This window comes from Sinocyclocheilus rhinocerous, unplaced genomic scaffold, assembly GCF_001515625.1.
Source record: "Sinocyclocheilus rhinocerous isolate Xijiao unplaced genomic scaffold, SAMN03320098_v1.1 scaffold57, whole genome shotgun sequence".
NCBI lineage: Eukaryota > Metazoa > Chordata > Actinopteri > Cypriniformes > Cyprinidae > Sinocyclocheilus > Sinocyclocheilus rhinocerous.
Genome location: NW_015652130.1, coordinates 1,672,619 through 1,694,420, shown reverse-complemented (window position 1 = coordinate 1,694,420; position 21,802 = coordinate 1,672,619). Strand labels below are relative to the sequence as shown.

The following is a 21,802-nucleotide window of genomic DNA, read 5'->3' as shown; positions in this document are numbered from 1 at the left end:
AAATTAAATTAAATTAAATTAAATTAAATTAAATTAAATTAAATTAAATTAAATTAAATTAAATTAAATTAAATTAAATTAAATTAAATTAAATTAAATTAAATTAAATTAAATTAAATTAAAACACATTTACAAAAAGTCTCCCACATCTGTATCACCAAAACTAAAGGTAAAGAAAATGCTCAAATATACATTAGTGATAATTTGTGGCATCTGTGGATCTTTCTCTTTCATTTCTTAAATGTAAACTACAGTAGATAATTAGCAGGACATCATCTCACTAGTTGATTAAATACTTAAATGAAGGTAAAAAGTGCTAATTTCACACAGACAGTGTTACGTATGAGAAATGGGACCGCTTCTCCGAATCAGATTATTGATGTAAAAGCGCACTCAGTTAAAAAAGAAAGTATTAATAGAGATAATAGCCACCTTAATTGTTCCTTAATGAAATATGAAATAAATTCAAGATACGAGTTTGAATACATGCGTATCGCCATTTCCTCTCTTTGTACATTAATTAACAACAATGACTTTATAGATAGATGAGGGGGGTGGGTTTTAGTTCCCTACAGCCCTAATTTTCTCTTTTAAGACACTGTGAGTGGGAAGGATCATTGGCTTCAATGGCGTTGCACGGTATGAACTTTATAGGTTTGTAACTAGTTTGTGTTGACTAAAAAGTAATTGGGGGACAATTTCCCTAGTATTTCCCTCAAATCATCCACCTCACAAAACACAAGGGTTAATCTCGTTAAAGTAAGCAATGAAAACATTTGTCAGTGATATGAGAATGAGATGAAAATACACTTCATTGTGATGAATTCAAATCTTACAAATACTGTTGACGATGATGGTTATATTATATATATGGATATATTAAATATATACAAAATAAAAACATTACAACTTACATTGCACAGAAAACGAAGCAAATGCACAGATTAACTTGAACCAAATTACACACCAATTAAATTAAATGAAATAAACGTTTGAGTCATTTAAATGACATTTTCATTAAAATACAAAAACTGACAAAAAAAAAAAATAGCATTGTAAAGCACATGAAACCCTATCAATCAAATTGATTAATCAAATCAGCCTTAATGTAACACTGATAAGACAAGAGCTCAATATCACACTTCTTTAGCTCTGTTTTTCTCAAAGTAACACTCAGTAATTGGCTTTCTGTAACAAGTCGTTTTCAATTGCGCAGCACAGAGCACCTCTGGGTCAGTAGCGTCCCCCAGAATTTAATTTCATACTGCTACAAATTATATCAGTCTGACAAAGAATAAAGATTTGGATTTCTCCCTCTTCTTGATTAAATCTCACATTCTTAGCTATCAGTACATTCAAATTAATATTTTTCATCTTAGTATCCTATCTTGCAAGCCGATCATCTAATTTATATTCAAAACTATCAAGCAAACAGCCGACAGCCCTTCTTCTCGGATCTGTCCACTGGATCCTGTTATTTACTTTAACAATTGTTCTCCTGTTAACTGAACTACACAGTCCTTTTCTTTGGAACTTGGACTTTTCTTTGTCCTTTTTAATGACTAGGCCTACTATTCGCTAATATAAATTGCATCCGAGTTGGTTGCAATCTCCGTGACGTCTTTTCAGACAGTCCCCTGGCCTATATACATAGGAATATGGAACCAGACTTCACAAAGAGGAGCTGCCATGCACGCATCAAAAGTTCTTAATAAGATACTTTTACCTGCAAGGCACCCCAGGAATGACTGCAGAACCAGCAGTTTCCATAGCAACTTCATCTTCACTTTGGTACGGTCAAAGTCAACTCGCATCCAATCACGAAGGTATGGAGGCCTCTCTGTGGTTTCTCGTTCTTCACTCTGCAAGGAACACAAAAAATAAGGTGCTTAGTTTGATTCAAAGATCCTCCACTCTGGTAAAGTTCTAGTAATAGTTGACCGAGTTAAAATGCAGAGTGCTGCCATAATGTCTCAATATTTCAATTCTGATTCAGTTCTTTTTGGCACCTGAAATAAACATGTTGAATTTGCTTTTCATTATAAAATTATGTTCACCACCTACACTGTAAAAATTATTACAAGAAGGTACTATTTCAGTTTTTCTACTTCAGAATGTCAGGCTTAATTCAGTGCATTACTTGCGGTTTCTTTGTAATTGTGAAATTTACTAGCAACGTCTGAGTGAAAACTGTTACAGCAGGTTTTTTCAGTGTATTTAACTTCTGTAATGTGCCATACTGCCAACTGAAGCTGGATAAGCACCAAAAAATAAAAAATAAAAATGATACACATCAGGAGTTTGGGAATTGGATTGTGAAAAGTGCTCTCTACATATATGACAATATATGATACATATATGACATTGTTGTATAAAGTCGTTAGTTTTGTTTTCTTTGCGCACAAAAAGTATTCTAGTAGCATCGTAAAATTATGGTTGAACCACTGATGTCACATGGACTATTTTAACGATGTCCTTACTACCTTTCTGGGCCTGGGAACATTTCAGTTGCATTGCTCTCTATGAAGGGTCAGAAAGCTCTCGGATTTCATCAAAAATATCTGAATTTGCGTTCTGAAGATGAACAATGGTCTTACAGGCTTGGAGCTACATGAGGGTGAGCAATTAATGACAGAATTTAAATTTTTTGGCTAACCTAGCCCTTTAATCTCACATAAATCTATACAAATTCATCTCTTCTAGCTTTTACAAAACTCTGAGGTTATTAAAACGAGAATGTGATCTTATCTGGCAAAAATGCCATTAAGTTATGTGTCATTATGGGTTGTGTATGAGTTGTGGAGCTTTTTCTATATCAGCCCCAGGTTAAATAACACTTTCTTTCACACTCGGTACAGTTGAATACATTTGTTGAATCTTCACATGGCAAACTTCGATATCTACTGTGTGCTTGGTGTGGTTGAGGGATGTTTGTAGTGAGAATGAGGAGAGGAAGCATTGTTTTTTTTATTCAGTTTTTACTTGGAGTCCCATAGGGATCACCAGGAAAGGAGTAATTCTCTATGTGTTTCAAGCCTTTGACAGTGCAAAGCACAAAAGCTGCTGGAAAGGGAGTGGAAATCAATGGGGTCTACTGTAAAGTCCCAGAATCCCCAGGCATAACTTGTCTTCTTTAAAATAGTCCTAATTTAGCGAAACAAATGATGGGTTTAATGAACAGACAGCTTCATTGTGTTTATGTTGTATTCTAGGCAATCAGAGCACAAAATATTTTATATTTTTATCTTCAGATTCATTATTTCTTCAAGTAAATATAACAAAAACAAGCAGAGATGACAATATTTCCCACCAAAATCAAAAAGAAAAATATTTTTCATAAAGAAAATTATGCATACTAGTGAAAGCGTTCTTGCACTGTAACAGTATGTGAAAATAAAATGATAAAAAACTACAAACACACACACACACACACACACATTGAGTAGGTAAGGTACAATTCTGTGAAAATCATTTACTAAAAAAATAATGAGATTCAACCAATCAGAATAAGATTTTTTTTCACATTACACTAATGATAATTTGGTGAGAATGTACTCATTTATCAAAATGCCACACTGCATAAACTCTTAAGAGAGTAAGCTTTGTTTCCTTTATATTCTTTTTTTTTTTCGTTAGATTTTGTGGTGAAATATTCCACAGACTTTACTAGATAAGAAAGCTTAGGTCCAAACCTTGGAGTGAGCAAAAACAAACTAAGAAATACGTAAACTTCGCTACACTGGCAGCAATATAAACTTGAGAAATCAGAGCATAAAACACGGATCAATCTAATCTTTGAAGTGCATATGGGTTCCACTGTGCTCCTCAATACCACTCTCAGATTCCTGTTCAGACCGGCTGTCTGGGAGGGTGAATTGAGGAGCGTTCGGTTCTGAACTACCGGCTGAGAAAGACAGATGTAAATGGGACACGGTGTGATTTATGCGGCATTCTACAGAGTGAGCAAAGCAATCGTGAGAGGGAGCATGTCAAGAGTTGCCTTGAGAAAAAGCCAAGTTCTGCTTTACAAGGAGGAAGAGCAGGAATGAAAACGGCTTGAAAGCATGACTGCCGCAGTGGACAAGTCTCGCAGTTTGCAGTTTATTAATTCAGCAGTGCCCAAATGAAAAAGATGCTAACACCTTTCCGCTCGAATATCCGGAAGCATAATTTCCAAAGAGCTTTCCAGATCGAAAATCACAAGGGTTTCTGAGATTAAATCCACTTTATTTCCTGAAAAGTAACATCAACAACTTAAGCTAAGGATTTGTCGACGCAGATCATGTCTAATATCTTATCTGTATTTCAATCAGTCCAATCTCCAGGTCACCCTCCACCCCCCCTCCTCAACCCCAGCTCCACCTTAATCTGCTCTCATATACTAGCTCTCTTTTCTCTGTACCTGGATTAGAGGGATATTTTCTTTCATCTGAAACCAGAGCGGCCAAGTACAGCCTACGCTTCAGACTCAAAATCTGCTGGATCTACATTGATGTGATGTGCGGATATGGGTTTTTTCTATATCAAGATCTGTCAATAGCAGATCCTCTATCACTACTGTGCCCTTTGGAAATGCCCTTTACCCCTAGTAGAAGACAAAGGATCTTTCTAACGGACAAAGGAGTAAAAGTTACATTCCTGATATTTTTATTGCCATTTTAAAAGGAACATCATCATTTACTCACCCACAGGTTGTTCCAAACCTGTATGGCTCTCTTTCTTGGCATATCCAAGCTGGGTTTTTTTTTTTAGTTTTTTTTTTTTATTTGGCACACAATTAAAGTAAAAAGGGACAAGAGATCTCAAGCTTCAAAAATAGCAGAAATATCATGATACCAAAAAACTATAATAAAAAAAATAAACCATTGAATGTACATTATATTCCACATTTTCTAAAGCCAATAATACTGAAGCACTAATTAAAATGAAGCATGAAGCACTAATTAAATTTGAAATCTTATTTTCAGTGAATAATGGATAAAAGTTGGTCAATCTCTCTCATAAGACAGGCTAAAGATAATAATAATAATAATAAAAAATGCCAATACAAGTCAAACGTTTGGAATAGTGAAGTTTTTTTTTAATGTTTTTAAAAGAAGTTTTTAATGCTTGCAGTAATATTGTGTAATATTGTTACATTTAGACAAACTGTTTCTGTTTTAATATATTGAAAAATATAATTTATTCCAGCAAAGCTGAATTGTTCGCAGCCAATTGTATCAGTGTCAGCATGATCCTTCAATCATTCTAATATGCTGATTTAGTGCTCAAGAAATATACTGTTAATAAATCTGCAAAAATGTCAACAATTCTGTGTTTTTCTGTCAATATGGGGTGCTGTGTGTACATTAATGAGGAAAAAAAATTTACTTAAATGATTTTAGCAAATGGCTGCAATATAACAAAGAGTGAAAAATTTAAGGGGGTCTGAATACTTTCCGTACCCACTGTATATATATACTATATATACATATATAGTCCCCATCTCCAGTTCCATTGTAAAATATCATTGAATGTTTTGCCCAACATCTCCTTTTTGTTCAATGGAAATTATGCAGAAACAGCTTGAAAGTGAGTAAACGATGACAGAAATTTCATTTTAGGCTGAACTGTTTCTTTAAATTGTGATAAATACTAAATCACACCAAAATAGCAAGATGACAACTTGTGCCAGAAACACACACCACATTACATATATTTGACAGTAAAACAAGCAATTTAAACAATTTGCTCAGAAAAAAATCCTCTTGAACATATTTCTTAAGGCATGTCTCAATTAGCATGCTGTTTCCAACTACAGGTTAACGCTGTGATTGATTGGAAGTGCAAATGTGAACAACCTGATGACACGCTTGCACTGAAACCCTCTAAATGAGAGCCATTTCTTTCTTTTTTCAAGGGGTCAAGGGACAAAAACAGCATTTAGATGAGGACCATTGAGCACGGCCATCACAGGCATGCTGATTCGACCACAAGCTTTAATTTGTAGCTGATACTGAGACATGACTGAGAAGGCCAACAAATGAGGTGGAGAATCCAGACCGCAGAACAAGCTACACAATTGATCCAGCAGCAGATGGGGTTAATGCGCTATTTCAAGACATGTGTTGATCAAATCTAGTGCACTCATGCCTCTCAACTTACAATGTGAATTGTTTTATTGTCTCCCGTTTGTTCACAAATTAAATGCTTAATCTTAGAGTCAAGAACATCTTGCAACACACTCATAAAAACCTTCCTGTAGTGACTTTCAAACTACACAAAGAATATGACAACACATTTTTGAGTTTGACATTGATTTACATTATACAATTCAATAAATAAAGTTAATATTGAATAACTTACGTAAAGACACAATATTCCCAGTCTCTTTTTGCGCCACTAATAAATATAGTTCCTAACAAAGCCTGTATAAAATCATTGCACATCTGTAAACAAAACACCTGAATGAATCAACGTTTTTAAACAAACCGAGTGAATGATTCAAGGACCAACTAATATAGACACCACGTTTTGTTCCTTAAAAAAATCCTCACCAAAAACTCTCAGTCTGTCTGGATAAGCAACTGATGTATATATAACAAAATATATTAAGGCTGAATCTACTACATATGTCTTGTGTCACTCAAACACATCACAATTTCAGAAGTTTGCCAACACAAGACTTGCACAAACTCAGAAATCAACTGTGCAATTATTTTACTCGTATTTGCGACTAAAAATAGATGTGTGCGAACTGTAAAATGTATTTTGGAGCATACTTGTGAATAAAAAGGTTTTTATTTATTTTTCTTAAATAAGTCTTAAATATCTTAAAATTGTATAACAAACATTTAAGACGTGTGAGGTCTTAAATTTAGGGATGGAAAAGAAGCAATCGCAATACGGCTCAATGTGATTATTAAACTTCAAAATGCTATGATTTCATTAAATAAATATGAACGCTGCACGTTTCAAATTCAAAATGTGGTGCGGTTGCATGTTAAAGCCAGCCAGCAATAGTAAAGCACATACATTTCAAAATAAGAGTCCCATTGTATTTCAGGCTTGTTTATAATTAACAGTTCCACATTCCGAATTTTTTGTCTTGGTTAATATTGGATTTTGGTTATCAACCATTTAATTTATTGTTAACTCTTGAAGCTGATAACATTATTTCACACATATTATCCAAAGAATTACATGGATACACATTATATATGCTATACTTGTAAATATCTCCTTGTATCCATTTATTAAGGAAAAAACACTTGACACATTTTCGTTGCATTTCTAAAGCTTTCTAAATTATTCAACACAGGAGCACATGTGCTCCTAAGGGAAAAAAGCGTCCTGAAATTCTACTACGCTTTCCTTTATGTTTTAAAACTTGTTTGTTATTCTCACTGCGCTCATGCAGATATGCATTCACTGATATATGACTAACGGTGTAATTCAATTTAATGTAAAATCTTGTAGTTTCGGTCTCAGCTGCTTTAACTGGTAACATTATTTTACATATATTATTCAATGTATTAGACAGTAGACTTTATATATGCTATGCTTGTAAATATCTCATTGTATCCATTTATTAAGGAAAAACACATTTTCGTTGCAACCCTAAAGTTTTAATGTTCTCCTGAATTATTCAACATAGGAGCACATGTGCTCCTTGGAAAAAATATAAGTGTCCTGAAACGCTGTCATGCTTTCCCTTTAACTTACAAAACTGGTTTGCTCTCTTACATTTAATTCATACAGATATGCATTCACCGATACATGACTAACGGTGTAATTCATATAGAGCTATTATCTATTGTCTAGTGGCTCCATGGAGTTCTATCTGCAAATCTATCTTGCAATCAATGTCCTTTGCGTGGGCGTTCAAAAACTGTCACGGTCAAAAACAGCTCAAAATTAAATTCATGCGGTATTTTGTTTTCTCTTCGAGCTGCCTCGGAGGGGGGTCGTGCATTTCCCTTTTGCTTTCTTTTTTTTAAATCTATTTTCAAAGTGGCTATATGTTGCTTAAGTGACATGCTTCCATCTTTCATGCTTTTTTGGGCCAGAAAATCCCTCTCTCCAAACCAGAGAGGAGCCCAGGGTGCTGAAAGTCAGGCATGCATTGGTGCATCAATGACAAGCACTCAGAAAGATGGGTGAGGGAACGCATGGGCATAAAAAAAGAGTCACCGCTGCTCCATGGAGCTTCAGGCAATGGCTGATATAAAGAGAGTGGCTTCAAATGTCTTCTTATGGCTTGCAACGCAAAGCAGCACAAAAGTCTTTCTGTTGCCTCTTTCTGAAGCTGAGCTCTCTGTGTTGGATGTAACCTTCATGGCTGAGCCACTCTGTCTTTGCCAATCTCGTTACAATGTAGGGAGCCGAATAGGATTTGCAGTCAAAGGTTCAGTGAGATCTGCCTGCTTTTTCGCTTTCTCTTCACAGTCTCTCTCAGCTTGCCTTCCTTTCCTTAAATACTATATGGTAAAATACTATTTATACTCTCTAAATGTCATTATGAAGTCAAAACTGACCGTATTCGTTTTCTTAATGAAGGTTCCTGGTCTTATCGTGAACTGTTCATCACTTTATATTATTCCAATATTAATGAAACTGCTTTGGAGCTGCAGGAACATGACACAATGACAATACTGAATTGGAACACTTGAAAACAGCTACTATAACTGAAATGGAATGTTAGTCATTTATTGCAAAATAATTACACTGCTCATTTTGTTTGGCTGTTAATAGTTACAGTTAAAGCATCTACTGTACGAGTAGAGGCCACAGCCATGCTAACCAGTCAAACCTTGACCCCTTGGTCTTCCTAATCTTTAAGCTTTAATAATCTCTGTTCCCCATCCACAACCTAAACTGGCTGCTGGCCCGCTGGCTTGAATTTTGCACATGGAAGAAGGAATATCAGCGAGGTCACGGCTGTGTTTAAAGCATAGCCTACTTGCAAAGCATTCAAGACAACTCAAAAGGGAGTTTACTGTTCTTTTTAATTGATTAAAAATAAATTATATATATATATATATATAAATTCAATTATGCTATCAATTATACTACACTATTATGCTATACTAAAACATTCAAATATAGTATTATGCAATACAGGTTCATATAAATGAACATTATTAAATGTCATGCTTCATTGTGTTAATTTTTAAAGCACTGTGGTAATCATGCCTATTTAAACAAGCATTTTTTTATTTATTTTTTCATTTTTATTGTATTTTATTTTTTTCTATTAAACATGTTTAATCTGCTTGACAAAAGTTCATATAATAGTTTCACTGATCAATACAAGAAGTAACCTTTTCCAGCCACTTCAGAGAAAATACATAAATATCGAGACATCGTTATCAAGGTTTTAACATCCTTGAAATATAATCAGTCAGGTGTCATGCATGAGCACACTGCACGCAAATATTATTCTGGTTTTAAAAATTAATGAGAATGGAGCCATGGGGTATCAGCATGAAATCACAGCTGACCTTATATTTACTTTTTAAATGCACATTGCTGGTTTTATTGTGCATTATTCATCTGTGCATGTTATTTCAAAGAAAATAAATGTCTGTCCTCATAAACCTTTATCAAAATGTAATAACGTGCTCAGTTCTGCTTTTCAGCCATCTTACTTTCAATGCATCTCCAACCACATGGCTCCATTTTGGTATGTAACACCCACTTTTTACTATCAAATCAATACCTGACAAATAAAATGAAGTCCTTCCATACATTATTTCTCATTTAATATATGGAACAATGTTCAAAGTGGTTTAATTTGTAAATGAGTCACATTACAGAGGTAAAATGGGTTGTGAACGACATGTCATGGATATAAATGGACAAATTTTGATTTAGCAAGAATAAATTGGCAAGAACACCACAGCTATAAAATAAAAGAATGCCAGATTCATTCAAATAAGAAGAAATACAGCACAAAACTCATATTTTCGAAAGTTCTACAAGATTTATAAGCAGTAGCTGGGAGTGTGAAATTGCAGTCAGTGTGCCTGTGCCTTAAGCTTTACTACCAAACAAGATCTCACATCGACAGCTGACAAATGCCCAAGGCTGTGAGTTCTGGTGCACTGGACAGTCTTTGCCATAGCAGTATCTTAGGCTGACAACAATAAATCCACCACTAATACGCTGCAAAGTCCACAGAACTCAAGCTTAGCACCAGAGATCTGCAGAAATTAGCAATAAAAAATAAACACACAGGTTTAACGCAATGAGGTCACAGAATGAAACCTTGCACTTTTAGTGAGGTCACAAAAATACAGTACCAACATCAATAGAGGGTTAAATGAGGGCCAACATCAATTAGGTTTTCTATAGTCAGATTACTTAAAAAGCATATGATCTGAAAGCACAAAAGTCCTGCTAACATTGTTATCACTACCTTTAGATGAATTTAAATGTTAAAAATATTTTGCAGCACGTCTCAGATTAATGATACTTCCATTTGCAAGTACCTTGTTATGCTCTAATAAAACATGGACCCATTTCAGATGCTTTCTTCAAATTTAAATGTACCAACACCTACTAATCTGCAGTACTTGACATCTCATTTAATGACTCATCTGCTTGTTACTGATTTATGTAAATGTCACCACTTCGATAAATATGCTTCATCTGATTTATATCTGTTACGGATATATTGAGTTCATTCTTTTCAATACTTTTTATTCCCAAAAATAATAAGATGTCTAAAAAAAGGAAGAGTGCTGAAATAGTTCATTCTTTTTAATGTTACACCTCTAGCCCTGCAACAGTGGCTTACTGATTCTACTCTGCTCAAATTGCAGCTCGCTACCCCATAAAGGCCTTTGCTATGGTCCTGTATTACAGCCTAAGCTAAATTACAGCCTGAGCCTTGAACAATAATGGCATCAACAACATAACACCACCACCATTACATCACCATTATGGCAGGAACAATACAAATTCTTGTGCCTCTCCAACTATTTAGCATGGTGCCAATGATGAGCTGGATTAGCCAATGACTCGACAGAGCCACCCTTGTTTCTGGCTGATGTGTGCCAGCCAGACTGTGTAAACCAACAAAGGCCAAATACATGTCATTTTTAGAATTAAACTGGTGAAAAATCTAATTTTCCTGCGTACCATGAAAACATACTGCAACATTAAGAACCCAAAACTTCCTAGTCCAAAAAGTATGTTGAAACTAAGCTGCAAAAATAAGTGATGCCTGTAAGATGATCAGAAACAGTGTTAGAAAAGTTCAACTTTATCACCATTAAGAGCAATTGTAAGGTCGTTTAGTGTGGTGGATAGATAGATAGATAGATAGATAGATAGATAGATAGATAGATAGAACCATATACCAAACAATGGAACAAACGATTGAACAAATGATAAGATAGAATCACAGATAGAAAAATAGATAGAGTGAACGGCAGAATGATGGAACAAATGATCAGATGAACGATGGAACAAGCAATACATAGACAGTGTGAATGACAGAACAAACGATAGAACAATGGATGGAATGACAGCTAAAACATTAAAGACAGAACAAAAGAAAGAATGAACCATATAACAAATGATGGAATGAATGACTGAACGAATGACAGATAGAAAAATAGATAAATAGAGCAAATGATAGGACGATGGAACAAATGATGAAACAAGCAATAGATAGAATGAAAGATAGACCACAAGAACAATAGATAGAATGAACGATAGAATGACAGATAGAATGATAGAATGATAAAAGGACAGATAGATAGATAGATAGATAGATAGATTCATACATAGATACACATACATACATAGACACAATTATTTCATATAAATATTTTTTCATATATTATATATACAAAAGTGTACACAGTGAATGAGACCTGACGTATGTAGTGGACGTAATTCCATCTGCAACATTAACACATGCTGTAGCCTGCTGTAACATTTAGACAGGAAGTGCTCATATTTGTGCTCATTTTGAAAAGGGCACTTGTTATATAAAGGCTACTTGGTAGGGATGCACCGAATGTTCGGCAACCGAAATTATTCGGCCGAAAATAGCAAAAAAATATATTTCGGTGTTCGGCCGAATAAGCGAAAAGGCCGAATAATATGTACCGAACAATGACTAACACGATCAATTAGAGTCACGCACTAATGCAGCAAACATGTCGGCAGCGTGAAAGTATTAAATCTATCAGAGAAAGACGCAATCATTACAAGCACGAAGAACCGACAGCGAGAGACTGTTTAGTGCTGTATCACGTCTCCGATGAGAAGAAGAGGTGGCTGATGCTGGAGGTTAGGCCACTGAATGATGACTGAAATCGTGAAATGGCCTCAACCGAGAATGTCTGCTAGAATGTAAAAAAAAATGTTCAGTGTTAAGTAAATATTTTTAAATTGTTGTTTTGTAATTGATTTTTGTATTTGAAAAGCAGCACAAAACAGTAAAAAGCACATTTTGGCAATTTAATTTATGCAATGGTGAAAAAAAATGGCAAAATAGGCCTACATGGGGGAAAAACCGTATTCAGTATTCGGCATTCGGCCCAGTGTTTCATTTTGTTCGGCTTCGGCCAAGAATTTTAATTCCGGTGCATCCCTACTACTTGGTCTTGTTATGCACACTTGCTTTCTGCAGGATAGCGTCCTACATTTTTTAAGTATCACTCCATCATTTTTCCCCTCAGAGACAATGCATTTTTTAAATGTCATTTTTGCACAGCTTGTCTAAATTGTGGATTTTAGAAAACTCCAGCCCTGGATCCCACATTTGACAAAGAAATGCTCAGTAGCCTTCCATCAGCCTGTCAAATCAAGATCAGCCGCTGATTCATTATCACGGTCAAACCATAATTCACATCAAGGCGACTTATCTGACCAGATAAGATGAGATGACAGTCAATCCAACATGGTCATATAATGCAAAGCTTTTTTTATAGCGAGCGAATCGCTTTGCTACTTCTCAAGCCTGAGCCACTGGGAGATGATTATATTGTGAATTGCCTCAGGCCTTCAGGACATATTTTTGAGAGCTAAAAATTATGTATTTAGAGTAAAAGGCTCCACATTTCTATCACTGGTAAGACATGAGGGCCTGGATGTTGCTTCAGTGCAACAATCAGAAGCGCTCAGAAAATTGGAGTAATCTCTCATACCTGAGAAGTCATGTGAGGACACATGTGAGGACACACAATGGCACGAGTATCGTATAACCAAAGAAGACAGCGAGTTCTATGTAATTTATAGTAGTACTACCCTCCGAACGCATATTTCTGCCTTTCTTCAATGTGAAAATGTGAAATATACATTGCAAGTGATCACAATCAAATCACCAAACTAAGGATACACAATATATCCGGACCACAGCAGTTATGGACCAATATTAGTGGGGGTTTTTTTCATTTAATGTTTCATAGATTCATATTTATTGGCCAATATTGGCTAGAAAATGAATGAAATAAATCATGACATTTAATATGGTTACTGTACGTCACAGTACAAAATGACTTTCAAAAGAACCTAAACAGCAAAAATGGTTTGTTCTGAAAGTCTTGGATTTCTGATGTCAACATTAACATATGACTGCCTGCTGCTCTCCATATCTTTCTCAAGCACTAATGTGTGTAAAGTTTATTTTTTTAAATATCCCTGATCAATTAAGTCTGTTTAAAAAACTATTGGATCTGACTGCAAATTTGCACCATTGCACATGCAAAACGTCCATTTTCATAGTCTTAAAGGCACAGCAGCAAAATAAACAGCCTGTTTACTTTCAGCACAAAATAAAAAATGATAAAATGCTAAAAACAGAGCATAATTGTTCATATACATCTTTTTGTATCAGTTGTTGTCCTAACCAGCCATGATTTGGTTTTTATTTCTGCGGCACCTTGTTGGATAGCCCCGCCCACACTGAAATCTCATTGGCTGAAAACCTCTGCTCATACTGTAACTGTATATTGAACATCATATATGTTCTCAGTGGCTCTGAATGTGCTGCATCACACAGCATTTTCTCTTTCAGTGTGTACAGACAAATTACATTGTGCCTGGTTAATGGTCAGTGTAATGGTCAGACAGAGGGTGGAAAATTGTAATGAAAATAAAATTATAGGACAATTATTGTGTTTTTGAGCACTGGAAAAAAATATTAACATTATAAGTGGACCTAAGGGGAAAAAATACCCAATATGGCTCCATTAATGTTATAAAAATATGTTATAACTTTAATTATTTTTATGTAAAAATCATGCACCAGCACAACCACTGCTTACTTGTGACCGGTTTTCTTTCTTTTAAGACAGATTACATCATAATTTTAATCTCACTCAGTAGGCTTTATTCCTCATAGACAGAAGCCTCATGTTTGTTTTCCAAAGCATAAAGTAGTAGAATGTTTTTAGCACCATCTGAACTCCCTAGAAGATTGTCTTAGATTTCGCATAAGCACTTCAAAACACACCCATGTGGTTTGGCAACACTTTGCTGATTAAACAATTTGCCTGACATGGCCATCATTAAAGCACATCATATATGACATCTCTATCTGACATCTTAAGTTTACTAGAGGGAAGAACTATCAGGGAGCATATTAAAGGTAAATAATAAAACTGGAATCACAGCACCAGTAGTTCCATAAATGCCTTGACATGTTATGCTCCGCTAATGAAACCCACAATTACCCATATTCCCAAAGGAATATGTTGCACCATGACTGCATAAGAAACAACAGACAATAGGTCTGTAACACATTTAGAAATGGCAGATATCGGATACAGTTCAGTGAATCTGAACTAATTCAGAACCACAGATTATTAGAGACAGATGTGTTGGTTATTAAACCAGCCACAAAACCAATTTTCACTTTCTTTTTATGTGTTTAGATAAATAACAATGCTCTAACCAATGCACGAACAAAAAAGTAATATGGTGTTGTTTCATATAACATATATAAAATAACATATGTAACATACATAACATTACACATCAACATTATAAAATTATATCATTATATATTAGGGCTGCACGATAAATCGCATGCGATATCGCATGCGACCACGTTCATATTGGCGCGATTTTTGGCGCAGCTCGTCAGTGAACAACGGCTCTGTGTAGTTAATGCTGCTCAATGTGAAAGCACGCACGTGATGGAGATTTACCGCTGATTACAGAACCGGCTTTCTGACAAGATGCGCGTTAAATATCGCATGCGATTTATCGTGCAGCCCTATTATATATTATACTACAGGGGCTGTTGAATGCTAGAATCTGATACATTGACACTGACCAAAGAAAATAAATATAGTAAACAACAAGAAAAAAAACGACTAATTATTTCCATGTTTTTGCCACAAAATTTTGTATACTCTCTTTTTCCCGCTCTCTCTCTCTTACAAACGCACACACATACAGTACAGACACACACTCACACAGAAGCTTGTTGTCAGTGCTGCTCTGACAATTTTTATCAGTAAAATAGTTTAGCAAACTACATGACATTTCTCACAAGCGACGCAGTAACGGCACTGTTCTTGAATCTTGAAGAAGATGAACTTACAGTTTCGTTATTAGTAGAGACGCTGCTGCCGAACACTGTTGAGATGCACTTAAATCTCTCTCTAAAAACTTCATTAATAACTGTATTAGTTTGCTATCAATGGCTTAAATCTCCGTTACTTGGTCTAAAATGGCATTTTGTTATTAGCAATGGAGGCATGGGATGAGATGCGTGAGAATGCGGACATTAATCCTACACACAAGAGCGCTTTAAGGACAAAAACCTGAAGAATATAAAATATAACATCTGAACAATGTCTTGAGGTGTGGTAACCGTAGTATAAGTGGAATAATTGACTCCGATCCATTAAATTATTAGAAAATAATGTACACCTGAGGCTTCATCACCTCAGGTGTGCATTATTTTCTAATAATTCAACACCCCGTCATTAATTATTCCTTCCTTACTGTATATTAATCTTTGGAAAATACCACTGGTAATCGTTCAGTATCAAAGTATATATCAAAAGTATCATAATATTACTCTTGCTTTTCCATGGTACTGTCATTGTTCAAACTAGTGTGGTGCAGATTTTTAGGCCGTTAATCCAAAAAGGAAAAAAAAAACATAATTTTAATGTGTCTGTAACCCTGAAATCTGAAAATAAATGCAGCTCACAAGTCCATTCACATAACTGGACATTAAGGCATAATAAAAAGGCACAATGGCGGTGTTATTAAAATGAATGATAGCGCTGTTTGTGGCTGGTCTACTTGCAATCATGTATGAGGATCATTACATGAAGCCGAGAAGCTTAAAAATACAGCTCGGAGACATTAAGTGGTAGTGATAACAGCAGAATAAAAGAAGATGACTGCTTTAATGGGAACTTTTTTAAACACGCTGAATACTGAATGCACCCACACTCGATACTTTGCATATTTGCCCAAACAATAGCTTTAGTCCCATTGAACAAGCATAACAAACCGACCCCAGAGATTTGATTTTACTGCAATTCCTTTAGACGGGAAGCTTGGAAGTGGAAAAAAAGAAAACAGTACTACACTGATGCCCCTCCACTACTCTTAACCTTACATTTTCACCTGTCTTCAAAAATCACTTCAAGGCAATTTCTCACAAAACACACTTTTTGAGGGTTTCCTTTAAATCCATTTAATCCCAGTAACAATACAGCTTTACCTTGCTCATCTATGGTCCAGAACCCTTAAAAAAGTGTTTCTGCTTTTTCTCAAAAAAAAAAAAAAAGTGCAACTGTGTGAAAGAGTCTTCTACACTATTACACACAGCTGTCAGCTTTCCTGAACGTCAAGCCAATATGGAATAAAACATGGTGTGTTAAACAAAAGCGAGACTTCGTTTTCCCAGTAGCGTTTATGTCTTCAGTTTAGCCTTTTAGCCATCAGTGCTAAACACTATGAACGCTATTAATAAACCATCGGAACCAGTGCATTGTGAGCAAGTGCATTCAATACACCCTTTTCACACACTCTCGAGAGGTATCTGAGAAATAATAATTTCTAGCACCAGAGGGATTGTTTTTCCTAATTGACAGCCATCTTAGATCCATTAGTACACTGCTGTCAGTATACCCGGCTTTGATCTGTGATGTCAGCTGGATCAATTTCAATGCTTGGCAAATATGCAAATAATTCCGTAGCAGAGACGTGTCAAAGGCACTCAGCATATGCTTGCGCTAAGACACTGGCTGTCTCTCGATAAAAAGAAAGAAGGGGGTGGAAGAGAGCAAGAGAGAAAAAAAGAAACCGACTTTGAGATTCTACAACGGCTAGATGGGGAGGGGGAAAAAATTAATCTTAATATGACACAAGAGGCTTACAAGTCTAAGCATGCGCAGGGCGAAAGAAGTATCAGGGGCCCACAGCCTCTCTGTGCATAATGATGTTTTGAAAAATCGCACGCCGCTGTTTGCTTTTAAAAACCTACAGAGTGCAGCGCCAAAAGAAGAGTCTCTTACTGGAGGCGCAAGGCGGTTGACAGAGAGCATTTGTCTTTATTTGCCGAGCTTCACCCTGGTTTACCGCACGGTCCGCTGGGAGAGGAGAGCCCTTAGATTAGATGCTAACGGACTTCTTAGGACACTGTCCAAAATGCTATTTTGCCTGGCTTGAGAGTGGCCAGCTGTGCCTAGCCCACATGTAAATGACGGCTTTGTTGCTTTTTTAAGTCAGGCCGCCCACTGCATTCGCTCTGTCAACGTAAAACTTAGGAGGATACAGTAACAACAGGAGAGTCCCGAGGGGCTCTACATTTCCCTGAAGGAAGCAACATGGCGTAAATCTCCTAGCAAAGACAACGAGTATTCAAAATACTGGATCAATCAAAACACTTAAAGGGACAGTTCACATCATTTACTCACACTCATGCACTGAAGAAAATTGGTTGCATAAACAATTTTCACTCAGAAATCGCTAGTAAATTTCAGAAACAGATACATAGAGCAAGTAACACAAGAACATTTTAAATGTTTAAGTAGAAAAACATACTCAAACAATCTGTTTTATTAACTTCATTTAAAAAATAAAAATCATTTTGACAGTGTGTCATTACAAACCTGACGGAAAAACACAAAAGAAGATATTTTAAAGAATGTCTAAAAACAAACAACACTGAAGCCCACTGACTTTCAAAATCTTTTGTGTTTCACACGAAAACATCAGGTTCGGAATGACCAAAAAAAAAGGAGATTAAATGAAACGAAATTAATTTTTGGTTGACCTGCTCTATAATTAACAAACACCCTGGCTTGTGTTTATAATGGTACCCATCTCAGATCTGCAATCTTCCTGTAAAAGCTGAATATTTATTATAATAATTTTTTATTATTACTTTATTATTAATTATTACTACTTTCACAAGTTTCCGCAGAGTGATCATAATCCCTGCTAACACTTCTACGCAAGAAAGTTACAATTAATGTCACCATATTTTACTTAGTAGTCGCCTTGCCAATGAAGTGAAAATGAAGTGTAAAATGAAAACGACCTGTAAAACTCTTCAGCCCTGACCCGCATGCACATACTGCACCACTCATATTACTAACTTTTCTCAGCAACGAGAAGGAAAGTGTATGTTATATAGAAGTGGCCTTCCTGACAGATTTTCTCAGTGCTTCCACCAGCAGACACCATCCATTGAAATTTTTATGAAATGCAACCACCCCAGAATCTTTATAATGTCACTTGCACTACATCACTTCTGACAGGCCGCCATGCTTACCGTAAGAACACACTCGCTCTCATACTTTCGTCTTGATAACGCCGTTAACTATTTGTGACCGTGTAGTATATCAAAAGGCCATCCAAAAAGGCTTCAGTTTTCCACCTAATGCCAAAACATTATTATCCAAAACAATAATTATGCAACATATTCTCTCATCAGCAGTGTTTTGACATTAGATGTTAGCCTGATTTATACAAATCTCATTTGCATGTACGCATGCAATCACACTGAATTTGTCTCTAATGTATTGTGACATGAACATAAACCAGGTTGCTTTGAAAGAAAAGCCTGCACTGTGAGCGAAAGATAATCATACAACATGTCCTGCATTGTTATAGCCTGACCGGTGATTAACATTAAATATGATCCATATAAAACCTCATCTGCTTGGCCACCAGACGAGATGAGATTGCACTCAACGCAGGGAGCTGCAGTCTGGGATGCTGAGCGACAGATGCTAGATAAGTCTATCCAACCACATATACGAATGAGGTCTATAACTTCAGTTTTATTTAGATCGCTCATCTTTGCCTACAGAACCAAGAATATTGTGAGCCATGTAGCGGCTAAATCAATAAATAAATCAAACGAGGAGCAAAATATAAGGAAGCTATGACTTTTAACATGTGACGCAGAAAGTAAATCCTTCAAGGGAAATAAATAAATAAATTCTGAGTGGTTTATAGAGTTTGTGGACAGCAATAATCAGTAAATCCGGACGGATTAAGTGATGGAGAGACAGTGAGAGCGGATTAATAAACATCTGCAGAGGCACTAGTCTCCAACATGACGCTCTCTAACCAAATCAAACCCAGAGCATATCAGATCATTAACCCCAGCGCAACATGTCTCAAAGCATCGGTAATGCACACCCGTCCTGACGTTAATGCGCTCTGCACACAACCCAACACCAGCTGTTTCAGTAAGTAAGATCAATTCGAGCAAGCTTCGAAAAGTCAACAGTGATGATGACTTTCACAGCAAACATCAAGATGCTTGTCACTTTCACTTGACTAAAAGCGACAAACATATATTTACTTTTTTGAAATAAATGACTAGCCTTAGTATATGTAGAAAATATAATATAATGTACATACACATGATACATACTGTATAACAATAGATATACTGTATACGTTCCTCATCAACAAGTGAAAGGTCACGTGATATGACGCAGTGCCTCCACGTGATTGGCTGATCACACTGTCAGCTGGATAATGTTATCGTAACAGGTGCACAAACCGGCCCGAATGTGTCAAACTAGAGAAAATGGGCAGACTCGTTACAGAGTAAACAACTCACCCACTCACATATCATTTCTGTCATGAACTTGAAATGACTTGAAATGCAAAATGATCTGTGAGTGATACAGTTTTTAGAGAAAAAACCAAAGGTACACTCCTGTGCCTGCCGCCATCATGACACCTGCAGTGCTTACTGAGGATTTGATGAATAATGATCCCAGAGAAGGTCACTTTTAGCGATAATAGCCAAACAACAGTTTGAATTCATAAAAACATACAAAGTATTCTTGCTAGCTACTGCAGCACTAAAATTACTTTTGAAGCAATGGAAAACTTTTTAAAAAATTGTATTCATGATAAGCTATTTGTAATCATAGCACATAAAATATGTTAAAAAATAAAGACAAAATAATAATAAAAATAAAATGAATAAAAATAAATAATTATAGAATGCTGTCATATTTATTTATTTACTTTTATTACATACTTTACACTATTGTAAGGTAAACTATTTTCCATATACCAAATGTGCCCAGTAAACATATAGCCTAACACTGGAACAATATTGGACCAAAATTGCACACACATACACATTTACTAGTGATAATTTACAATCCTTTTACAATTCTACTGATAATATACTGTCAGTCCAACTAAATTATAATTCTACTACTCTAATAGCCATTCCAATTAATCATTTAGTTCACTACTGCCTTTCCAACTAGAAATATGTAGCCTATATAGATATGCTATTATTACTACTACTACACCTTCCATCACTAGGACTACTACTCACAAATATAATGCTAAATAATATAATTAATTGATCTTCTGTGGTTTGCTCGTCTACCGCATGAATAGAAATGTCTTGTAATAAATGGAGACGTCTAAGCAGTCGTCAAAGTGAGCATGTGTCCCTTCTCTAAGTAAATGCCTAAGAAAATACGTCGCTAACCAAAAACACAAGGCAAAACGTGCAACGGCATACTCACTCTCCGCATATGTTTGAGGTGCAGATAGAGCAGCAATATAAACGCGAGTTCAGCGTGACGGAGCGATGCACAGCTGATAACTAAAGACGCACTTACTGTGATACATCGAGTCTCTTCCCTTCCTCAGAGTGATGCGGGCTCTCTGCGAGACGCTCACTGAACCGAGCATCCGAATAACACGGAGCGGATCTCCAAAAAGTGCCGCTTAATGGCAGAATATGCGAGCGCCAGCGTTCAGCTGGAGATATCGCGCTATCCACACTCGGTCCCCGCTGATTCCTGCATTAGATCAACATGAGCCCGCGCTGCTCGTGTGGCAAGGGGTGGGCACCTCCCACATACTGTGCTGGAGGGCTCCCAAAGAGTCACACAAATCACATCATCTTTGTGTCACGAAGGGCTGAGGCTTTGACATTAGGGATACGAGGACACAGCTGATATGGCAGAAACGTAAACTTGCAGTAAAATGTGCCCATTTATTATTCATTTGGCTTTCAAGAGGGCGGGATGCTTTAGGTGTACTGCAAAGAGTAAAAATATGCACTGTAAAAATGTTAGTAATAAAAAAAAGACTTTCATAACAGATATTGTAAATATGTTTAACATATACTGTGTATATATATATATATATATATATACACACACACACACACACACATTATGATCTAATCAGAAAACGTATAGGCCTATTAAGCATGTTCAGTAAGGCAATATGTATACTTGTATGGTAGAATATTACAATTATGTTGTAAAAAATAATTGGGCGAATTGGCATTCTGTGAATTCCTTGTGCCATCCATTTGTTTAGATGTTAAAAC

The 21,802-nt window shown here is 36.0% G+C and overlaps 1 protein-coding gene across 2 annotated transcripts in view; it reads right to left on the bottom strand.

The window, feature by feature from the left end:
* The window catches only part of LOC107713523 (contactin-4-like), a 149,856-nt gene extending 128,562 nt beyond the window's left edge, over positions 1–21,294 (bottom strand). For both annotated transcript variants that reach the window (XM_016519057.1, XM_016519058.1), the window contains exons 1-2: positions 21,081–21,294; positions 1,727–1,862 (exon numbers count right to left, since the gene is read on the bottom strand). In XM_016519057.1, the coding sequence (XP_016374543.1) occupies positions 1,727–1,814 (88 nt within the window). In that variant the 5' untranslated portion in view covers positions 1,815–1,862; positions 21,081–21,294. The remainder of the gene's footprint in view (positions 1–1,726; positions 1,863–21,080) is intronic.
* Positions 21,295–21,802: the final 508 nt, after the last annotated feature.